Genomic DNA, 11,359 nt, shown 5'->3' on the forward strand with positions numbered 1-11,359 from the left:
TGTCCAGCTGTATTTCTGTGCTGGGAAAAATACCCCAGAGAAGCTGCATTCAGCAGTTTGTACAGTTTGTTTTAAAGGCAGTGCTTGATGGTGATATATAGAAGATACAGTGGGCTATAAACAAAAAGTTATTAAAAATAGATGTTTTCCACAGCGGACATTTGCTATATCTTAATTCCCTTAACTGCGGTGTATTTTCAGCCTTCGTTTCCCCTTAAAATACACGGTTAATCTGCAAATTAATAAAAACCTGCATTCTGTGTTTATACTGTATATCTGCCTAACCACAGTGTGTGAATTAGAGGTTGGACAAATAAATCGATATTTCAACATATATAAGTGATATTTCCACTTGCGATATGTTATCGATACACTAGTGCAAAGTATTGTACATTTTTTTAAACTTTGGTAGCCGAAATGTGGTAGCTGAACACACTGGTGACGGTCAAATGGACATCAGTTGTAGGTGAGAACGAGGAAGAAATGCAAGCAAAATAACCAGCCATGAGCCGCTGCTGTGTCTGTGCTGGAAAGACAGTCAGCTGGAGCTTTGACAGTCACTAGAAATACATTCATGGCCCTTTGTGAAAGTTTCTGTTTGGTACCTGTGTTGTTAGCTGAGCTAGCAGCTCTACTACAAGAGGCTCTCTGGTGTGTGTGTGTGTGTGTGTGTCTGTAGTGTCAGAATGTAGCTGCTGATGATTGTCATGTTAATGTTTAGCCTACTGTTGTCATTCGTCAGCCCTGGATATCTTGTTAACTCTGAATATAGCACAGTTAGTTATCTGTGGGTTGTGTGTTGTGTTTACTGCCACAGAGAAGGAATAAATCTTTGGGTTATTAGCACAACAACGCCTCTCTGTTGTCTCAGACTTGTTAACTCTACCAGCAGCTGCAAAGGCTGCCGTCATGTATCCTCCCTCTAGTCTCCTCAGGGATCCTTCCTCACTCCCTGCTCCTCCTCGAGCGTGGAACAATCAAATAAGGGAAACGAGATTTCACTTATCAAAGTAGGAAAAGCACAGGTGGAACTAACAATATTAACAATGGTTCCAGCAGTAAACCTAAATGGAGTTCAGCCATTATTCTTGTCAAAATATACAAAAAAAGTAAATATAAAAATGAAAAACAGGAAAAAACCCATTATGTGTCATAAAACTGCTGTGACACCAGGAAGGGAAATAAACCTTAAAAGTTAAAAGTTCAACTAAAGGATGTGGTGTGAACGTCAGCTGCGTTAGTAGTGTTGAAAGTCAGGAGATCACCAGATTATTGTAATGACGTAACTATATAACTACTGTAAATATCAGTAGTGGAAAAACACTAAATACATTTACTCAAATAGGAAGAGGAGAGAAGAAAAAACAAAATTCTGATACACAAATCTGTTATCAGTTGTTGGACTTTTTCTCTAATCTTTGATTTTTGCTGAAATATTGGATCATTTGAACATTTATTGAAATGAAACCATGTGAGAAGTTTAGAGGGAAAAATCATTATTTGGTGGAGCTGTTAACAACTCATAGGCATCTGAAATGTGACCCGACTACACACTGCTTTATGTAAGACGTTAAAAGCCAACAAGGCTTAACAATGTGTTGTATTTTAAAAGCTTGTTATATTATCCATTGTGTCAAATCTTCATCTGAAAAGTAACTAAAGCTGTCAAATAAATGTAGTGGAGTAGAAAGCATAATATAGTACTATCAAATGGAAATACTCAAATAAAGTACAAGTACCTCAAAATTGTACTTCAGTACAGTACTTGAGTAAATGTACTTACTTATATTCCTCCAAAGGATTTAATGTGAGGACATCATGTACTAGTAAGGTGATACATTTGTTAATTGTCCTACAACAAAAATAACAGTAGAGCTCCTGAAATCATGAAAAACTATTTTTGATTTTATTGCACAAGATTTTATACTAAATACTAGAATTTTGAAATCAGGACTTTTACTTGCAACAGAATATTTTTACATTGTGGTATTGTTTTACTTAAAGCACTTCTACTACTATCTAAAAACTTTCGATCACAAAAAGTATGTATTAATTTGTGGCTAAAAATATTCCTCCTGTTCAAGTAGGAATGTGCTAAAACACTATAGTGTCTAGCTGTGTTAGGAAATAGAAATTATTGAGCCTTTTTAAAAAATGTAATTATATATTTGTGACCTTTCAAAAAAAAGATTTATGTATTTAGTAGTTAAATATATGTCATGGAGCAGAAGCTTGTGGATTTTACTTTCCATTTTTTCCAAAGTGGAGCTGATAACAGCACAGCACAGAACATGTCTGGACTAAATAAAATTCAATTTGATTTCATTTCATTTCATTTCCTTTAATTTAAAGGGTTTTTTAGGTTATAACCTTTATTTTATGGCATATGGTTACTTCATTTTCAACCAGTTGTGGCGGGTCATAGTGGTCAGGTAGCAGTTTTACCACTGTCAGCTCCTGAGGTCTTAAAGGGAACACACCTGAGGATGGTTACTCATTAGCCAGCCAAGTGGTTAGAATGGCCCTTAAAAATACCAGTAGTCAAGAGACAGGGAGAAGAGAAGGCTGGGACATTCTGTTCTGAGTTGAAAGTGATAAGTTGACTGTGAGAAAACAGGAGGGAGAGGATTTGTGTTTGCCCCTCACTCCTCTGCTTTCTATTTGCCTGCAGGGAAGCATCACTGCCATGGAGCACCCCTAAGACTAAACCCTGGTCCGGGAAGAATTTCAGTTCTTTCAAGTCCCCTTCACCAACCCTCCCCATTACTCAATAAAGTTATGTTGTGTTTGAGTCTCATTCCTGTGTCGGAGTAGTGATTCACTTGGTTTGAAGCGCCCCAATTACCACTTACTTTCATGTGACCTCCTGGACATATTCTTGTAGACCTCCATCTACAACTCAGATTCATCTATAGCTATATATGGATTTGAAAAATTTGAAAAGAGCACCTAAGGGGATTTTTTGCAACTTTTTCCTCTAGGGTAATCACAAATGCATTTTGACAGGAAATCATACAATCATTTCTGAGGTGAATGGAAAGAGCATGTACAGAATCTCAGACATCATCAACACTCAGTTCATCTGAGGTTCAGGAAGAAGTCATGTTCAGGGTAATTTTTGTAATCAGTAAATTGTTATTTTCAGCTGAACTGGTTTTATGTTCCTTCACCTCATCAGTGAAGCTCAAAAACGATCTGAGACAAATGTAGATGTGAATGTTTATTAGAGGGTCTGTCATTTCTAAACTTTTTGTTAAAAACAGCAGCATGATATTAATTTGTCCCCACAGAGATGATTAAAAGCTGAGAAGATTAAACCTGAATGACTCCAAGGTGAGGATTAGGTTTCCTTTCAGCAGCCAGGTGTGTTGAGAACAAGTTTCTATCAGAAGCCAGTGATGGGAATGTGTGTGGCACAACCTGATCTCATATAAATATGTGAAATGACCATAAGCAATGTAAATGGAAAGTCAATTAGGATCCACATGAGGTAAACACATGAATGCCCTGGTTCAAAAATATCACATGATGGGCAGTGGTTAATGTTGTTTTTTAGTTTAGAACATTTTATTTTATTGTTATTTTTATTGTCATTTGACTGAATTTATTACAGTGCCTGAGTTACAATTGTTGTTCTTTAAAAACAACACTTGTATAGTGTGTGATATAACTGTCATTTTGATATAATGAGGTAGGTTTGAAGGAATAACAGAGCTTCAGCTGTGTCAAATAGATTGTCCCCTTTACTTTACATTATTAAAAATGCAATTATATTCCTCTAATAATGATATCATTATTATTATCTTAAAAAAATAAAATGATGAATTTGTTAAATATGCTCACCCGTGGCTAATGTGACTTGCTTTATTGGCAATTTGCATAGATTTCAGTTTGATATGATATGATCACATGAATCCAACATTATCTGTGTTAAATAAATATTTGCGGTTGCCTCTACATCGTTGCAAGGCTGATTTTTTTTTCAAATGTATTTTCTCTCATATTATTATTATTATTAACAATAAGTGATGAATCAGTACACACATTTCTTATCCATAATCATTGCGCTTTCATAGATGTCCAGAGCAACTGCTCCGGCCGTCCATTGACTCTAATGTTAACCTGACTACGGTGCTTTAAGACGCTTTGAACATCAGTCCCACTTGAGAACTGAGGGAGGGAGGACCCGCCGTCTGAATTTATTTTCCCCACTGTCAATTCCCATGTTAAGTTTTCTTTTAATGATATCCTCAACATTTCTTAACATGAAAAACTAAAGGGCTTTCTGAAATTAGATGCTGGACATGTTTTAAAGTAGTTATTATTTTGATCAACCTCATATATGAAACTGTTAATTTCTGGCCTAGAAAAATATTTGGTGACATAATAACAGTATTAACTGCTTTTCCACTATCACCACTGATTCTTGTAAAACACATGCTGGGATACTTTTTTCAGGTTAAAAGTAGAGTAGCGTTTCACAGGACAATCCTTTCTTTTTCTTTTCTGTGATACATTTGTAGGAAATGTTTAGTGATAGCAACATTTCAGTTAAAAAGAAAAACTGTTGGGGAAACGGGTGCTGTGAATGATGCTGTTGTAGTGATATTGAAATGTATGTTATGCTACATTTACCATGTAAATAATGATAGTGGATGTAATTCAGCAGCCTTTCTTAGAGCTCAGCCTCTATCTGTTTGTACCATCTGCATGCCCTGCTATTACTTAATTGAATACTGGCTTTAATGCCAGCAGTCTTTGAGAATTTACAGTATATGTGCAGCAGTCACACACATACTTTCACATATAAAAGTCAACACATCCTCATAATTAAACAATCACATTGGTCGATTGTACCATCCAATCCAGAGCGACCCATAGGAGCGTTTTCTAATATGCTGCTTTCCAAAACCGTTACAAATCACTGTTAAAAAATAATGACGTTTTATGGTGTGACAACGCTGTGGTTAAGGTCTGGTTAGGTTTGGGCACAAAAACCACTTGGTTAGGGTTAGAGAAAAGGGAAAAAAAAACACAGGCACTGACCAAATAACAGCCATCAGCCTGTTCACCAAACTCATCCTCCAAAAACTAGAAAAAGTTTTACAGGATAGAACTTGTCCCCTTCACTCCAAATTCAGTCGCAGCAGCAACCTGACCCGAGGAAAGAGACTTCTACAAAGAAAACTCAAAACAAATAGATACAAGAGCTCTTTTATTCCTCAAGCCATCAGCTTGTATAACATGCAGGTCTGATTAATAGGTCGCTTAGCTGGTCATTGCACTCTTGCACTTTTATATCAAATTTGATTTTACTGATTTTGGATTGACTGTTTTTTTTTTTTACGCGATGAGTAACAGCTCGGATTTCATTCGCACTACACCTGGAAGTCTATTTTCTTTCATTTTTGGGAACGTCAATGATTGTGTGTTGTAGTTATTGTTTAGTGATTGACCTACACTCACTGTGCCTGAATGCACACACACATGCACACAGACACACACTTTTCTGGTACTTCCTTCCCCTAGCTGGCTGACTTATCATGGAGTGACTTGAGCTGAGCTGTGAGTCAGACAGTTCTGGTCCTCAGAGTCAGACAACAAGGAGAAGCTCCTCTGCTGGCCAGGCGGTAAGTCAGCTCAGCTCAGCCTGATCCTCATTCCCACAAACATCTGATTTGAGCTCCTTGGAGGTTCTCAGTTAAAGAGATTGTTTTCTAGTTCTCCTTATTTGCATGCTTTACAGAGGCATACACATAGAATTTAATAGCTCTTATATACTACTATATATTTTCAAAAATTTGATAATATTTAGAATTTTAATTTCATACTGACTGCATCGTTGCATGTGTTGTGTTTCTGACAGATTTCCCTGCTAACATTTGAGGAGAAGATGGAATCAACAACTCCTGATTATAACTATACTTATGACGATGATGATGAGAAGCCGGTTGGACCATGTAATCGGGACAGTGACAACTTACTGGGAGCTCAACTGTCCACCATTTACTACTTCATGTTTCTCTTCAGTCTCTTTGGCAACGGGCTGGTCCTGGTCATCATCCATCGGTGAGTAGACAAACAAAACTCTCAAATTCAAACAAATTATTGGTTTAGTAGTTTAAAGCAATTTGTTAAAAATACAACTGTAGCAACTGGTACAGATCTGATACATTGTTAGGGGAGTGAACAGTGAGACTGATACTAATGAGATAAAATTATAAACAGTAGTGCTGGATTATAGTCACTTGTGTATGTGTTGGCAGTTTGACTCAAGTGCGCAAATGTGGATCCCGCCACTGACAATTAAAACTACTTTATAGACAGGTTACTAAATGTAAATGCATTGAATGGCTGTTGCTCAAAAATGCAGGTCAAAAGCAGCATCAAAAATGGGGTTTGAGTTCATTAAAATCATAAAGATGATAACTTTAAGAAATAAAGAATGTAGAAAAAAGTATTATTCTCATCAATTTAGTTAAAGTTCGATACATAATATTTACATGCATTTTAGATGTATGTTTTTACAACTTAGTATTTTAATGCAAGTGAATCACCATTTTAGCCATTTCCTACAGTCACTGATGTAAAGTAGGTAGACAGAATATTTGAACACCCCCAAGTACAATGCTATAAAATTTAACAGCGACACAAACTACAACCTCCAAAATGACCATGAAGTTCAATCAATACCTCTTAAAAAATCATAACCTTCATGAATGTAGGGCTGTTGTATTAAATCATACTACAATACATAATAACTGGCAACTGAGAGTAAAATGACATACATGTTGATAGATGATTTTATCAATGTTGTAAGATATTTCGGAGGCAGAATAGACAGAGTACATATCAGGTTGGGGCACTGGTTTTAGACCAGTGGGGGGACCGGTGGATTTGAATGGAGATGTCATCAGGTTGACAGAAAGAAAGACAGACTGGGAGAGTATCAGACAATGAAGTAATGTAAGTAGCTTCTTATTCTTGTGCCCACTGGGAGAGGAATATTGTAGCTATTCAGTAGGTAAAGTTCCTCTCTCCAAGACCCCTAAGAATTCCTCTACTCTGTCACTGTCTACACCACTGCTCTCTCTCTACCTTTGTGAGCAAGCCACTGTGAACATATTTCTGATGTTCATGGAAACACAAATGAGATGAACTCCATAAAGTCTCCTTGGGTCTTGGACTGGTCTTGGAACAATGTGATGATAATCAATAAAAAGAGCCAGGTATGACAGTGGAGTGTTTGCGGAAGGCTTGCCGTATATATGTGCAAGTAAGATATTTGAGAGGTTCTCTATTTAAAAATTGAGAGACATGAAATTTGTTATGTTAATCTTATTATGGTAGTGATTAACAACATTGTCTCCTAAAAATTTGATTCATTTTATACTTTTGGTACAAACATAACCTTTGTCTGGATAAACTCAGTTTGGTTAAGATTAGGTGCTAACCAAGAGCCATGCTAGCACATGACATTGTTGATTTTAAGCAAGTATAATGTTTACTATGGCCACCACCTTAATTTACATTGCTAACATGTGCTATTTAGCATTGAACACAAACAACAGCTGAGGATGATGAGAGTGTCATTAGTTTTGAGGTGTTTGGTCAAAAAATGAAGTACTGGTCAAATTGAAATACTAACTTGTTGGCACTAGATTCCCACACACAGACTACTGTATATCTGGGTGGCACTCTCAGGCAGATTCATTTCATGCATTTTCAACTTTGATGCCAAATTTGTCAAGGCACATTACTTATCATATTAAACATCCACATTACTGAGCTGGCTGTGCACATCCCATTTTGAAATGTAGACCAGAGCAGAAGTGTTGCACTCAATCCTGCAAAGCTGCACAATGTGCACAAGTCATCAATACATTATCAATAACAGGCACTGATATACTGAAATGTTCAAACACCCTTCATGGTTCAAAACTAATCTCTTGTAATCTCTTAATCTCTATGCAAACCAGTCCTGGAAACAAAGTTAAAAATAGTCTTGACAATTTAAATAAATGCCTGATTACGAAATGTCATTTTCCTGGAGATGTTCTTCTCAAAGGTTCTAGGCAGTACAAGAAGCTAGCTCACTCACCACAAAAACAAAAAACTGAACTGAGAGAATTGTGTAACATTGAATGAGTGAACTTCCTCTATTTCAGGACTCTGCAGTATGACCTGTCAATCAATAGATTTCAAAGCAGTTTATCTAGTTGACACGCTTTACTTAAATTGATGCTAAAGATGTTCAGATTTACTTTACTGCCACCAACCAATCCATAGTTTGGAAGTTATTGCGAAATATTACTGTTAAAAATGCTTGTGTGACCCATAGTCTCTGTTTTTTCTACATTTAACGGTTTAAATGGCTACTTGTTAGGTTTGAGAAGCTGACCACTGTGACCAACATCTTGCTGCTCAACCTAGTGGTGTCCTCCCTGATCTTCATGAGCAGTCTTCCCTTCTTGGGAGTCTACAAGCAGCTCTCCAACTGGATCTTTGGCAAAGTAATGTGCAAGATTGTAGGCAGTGTCTACTACCTGGGCTTCTACAGTTCTGTCCTGTTTCTAACTCTCCTGACCTTCGACCGACACCTTGCTGTTGTTTACTCCGTGGGTGGGTCACAGGTGAGGAATCAACGCTATGCGCTGCTCTCCTGTGCTGTGGTGTGGCTGGTCAGTGGTCTGGCGTGCATCCCACAGATGATTCTCCACACAACTTTTATTCATCATATGACCAACAAAACACTCTGTCAGGAACATCCTGGTTACTTGACATTTGTTGATGCAGACAAGCTGAGAGATTCTAGATTTTATCTTCAACTTTTCCTTTTCTTGCTCTTTCCTCTGATTGTTATTGTGTACTGCTACATTAGGATTGCTATCACTGTCATATCATCCAAGATAGTTACCAAGTTCAAGACAGTCAGGCTGATATTTATCATTGTCCTGTTGTTTTTTATATGCTGGACCCCATTCAATGTTGTACAACTAATACCTGATGAAGACCTGTCCTGTGAGGAATTACAGAAGAGGGGTTATGCACTTCAAGTCACTCGTGACATTGCCTACATTTACTTCTGCATCAGTCCCATCTTCTATACATTTGTTGGGAGAAAATTCCAGAGCTACTTCAGACAGCTGCTGGTGAAACGCTTCCCAGGGTTAAAGAAGCATATTTCTGTCAGTCAGGTCAGCAGAACCAGTATGTCGACAAAAAGTACACAAAATGAATTATAGGGATGGGGACCCCTTTGTATCTCAGGCCTGCCATGTGTTCAACACACCATGGTTTTATAAGCAACTGAAGGAAGTATATTAAGGTGGAAAGCGATGACATGAGTAGGGATATCATTTTGCCTATAGCAGAAGTAAAGCCAAAATATAAACCATAACAACATCCATATGTCAGTTAGTTATGTCGCTAATTTCACCTTTCTTAAGCAGGTGAGAACATGTTTTGAAAGTTTGTTGTCCAGCCCAAAACAAAGCTGCTACCTCTTCATCATGACCATGCCATCATGACATATGTAAATGTGGACAGAAGAGGTATGTTTAGCTCAGCTACAGGAAGAGATGGATCCCTACAGAAAAGCACACCATTCCTTCTTTGTATATACAGTATTTACAGACTTTTTGTCAACTATTTGAGCTTGATTCTCCAGTGATTTTTAAGGTTTCATTCAAGTTTTATTAAGGTTTCATCAAGGTTCATTTACAAACTAGTTTGGGAGACCTTCTGTCCTCTAGTGGTCAGAAGTTGATAAATAACACTTTACATTTAAAGTTAATGCCTAAGGGTTGCTGGGTCCTGGTTGTGGTTATGGTTAAATAATCAGCATCTGCCATAATCCCATTTTCTAAGTATTCACACTTGTGCCTGTATATATGTCAGATCACACTTAGTTATGCACCACAGTGCCACAATCATGATTTATTTCATATACACTGTTCCCTCATGATGTTGCAAATTTTGCACCCAATATTACAGTTAACTGCATCACCTTTGTGTGACAGAATGTAAAAGTTGGGCTGTTGAACAAAGTTAAGGATCCATAGTTTCTTAATCCTTACATCGTTGAGCAAATGTTAAAACTCTTTGTAAAGGACTATTGGATGTTATACAAAAAGTGTTTTGCTCTGTATTTTCGCCATACAGCCTAAACTCTCATTTTTAATGGTTATCTGTATCTCTCACAGCTTTTCATGACTTCACTTAATTTGGATCCTCACTAAAATGTCAGTATAGTTTGAAAAAAAAAAAAAGGCTGATTAAGTGTAAGAATTTACATTATGATAAGAGCACTTTGTTGAACACCAGACAGTGGAGCTTTAGCTGCATCCAAATAAAGTCCAAAACAATGAATCAAGCATGTATAATCATTGTCCAGTCATTTTCCATGCCTGTAAGTATATCTGCTCTGATTTTGGTTTGGTTGGTTCAATCTTGTGTTGTTTATGTGTTTTTTTGTGTTTCTAATGCATCATGTCCTTATTAATCATGTTGATGATATTTTAAAGTGATTATTAATTCTTTGTCAAGTTTCATATAAAGCATGTTTTATTTAGAAATAAAACAGTGAAAAAGCAGCACCAAAAAAGTGCTGCAACAACCCATTAAACACTTAATGGGTTGTTGGTTTTTGTTTGGTTTGTGTGTTCTCTAAATCTAAACTATTTGATTAAATCAACCCTTTTCTTCACGTCACACATATTTCCAGAATATATGTACATACCTTTTCAAAACATCCCTTTTACTGAAAACATTCTTTTCAGAAAGCAAATATCAAGGATTTGAGTAGAAGTTTAAATACATGTTTCTCATGTCCATGTTCAAAAGAGGACAAGACTGATTACATTGCTGATCTGGACAGTTTCCTCCACATAACCAAGAATTGAAGTTCAGAGCTAAAAATGTTGTCATGAAGAAAATTGGCTCAGGGGAGCAGACCTGGACATATTTTTATCTTCTGCATAAAGCCTAGTGTTGATGTCTCTGTTGAAAGGATTCAGCTAACGTTCATCTTGAGTGAGGTTGAAAAACAGCAGAGGAGGGTTGCTGGTCTAAATCCCCTGACAGAGATCTGAGTGTGGATGAGTAAGTGAGCATCGATCTCCTTTCTCTCTCATTTAAGATGGTTAATGTGCATTTAGAACGACTTTTACTGTGCAAATGCCCCACTAGCTCAGTTCATGCATGTGAACTCACTGAACCTGCCCCACCAACGTGATCTCACAGAAATATGTGAAATGACCACAATGTCTTAACACTGTCTGCCTTAACACATTACATGCCGATACCACTGAAACAATGCCAATGGAAAGTTAATTAGGATCTTTTGTCGTGTTGCCCT

The 11,359-nt window shown here is 37.0% G+C and overlaps 1 protein-coding gene across 1 annotated transcript; it reads left to right on the forward strand.

Moving 5' to 3' along the window:
- The first annotated feature begins 5,893 nt into the window (after positions 1-5,893).
- On the forward strand, positions 5,894-10,317 carry LOC122972906 (C-C chemokine receptor type 1-like). The gene is made up of 2 exons (XM_044340322.1): positions 5,894-6,069; positions 8,387-10,317. The coding sequence occupies exons 1-2, from the start codon at positions 5,894-5,896 to the stop codon at positions 9,243-9,245; spliced, it is 1,035 nt and encodes a 344-aa protein (XP_044196257.1). The 3' UTR covers positions 9,246-10,317.
- Positions 10,318-11,359: the final 1,042 nt, after the last annotated feature.

This window comes from Thunnus albacares, chromosome 21, assembly GCF_914725855.1.
Source record: "Thunnus albacares chromosome 21, fThuAlb1.1, whole genome shotgun sequence".
Taxonomy (NCBI): Eukaryota; Metazoa; Chordata; class Actinopteri; order Scombriformes; family Scombridae; genus Thunnus; species Thunnus albacares.

Excerpts from the sequence above, each read along its gene's own strand:
- LOC122972906 (XM_044340322.1), top strand. The coding sequence starts at position 5,894 with ATGGAATCAACAACTCCTGATTATAACTATACTTATGACGATGATGAT. Across the intron at positions 6,070-8,386 it reads GTCCTGGTCATCATCCATCG|GTTTGAGAAGCTGACCACTG; the intron begins GTGAGTAGACAA and ends GCTACTTGTTAG.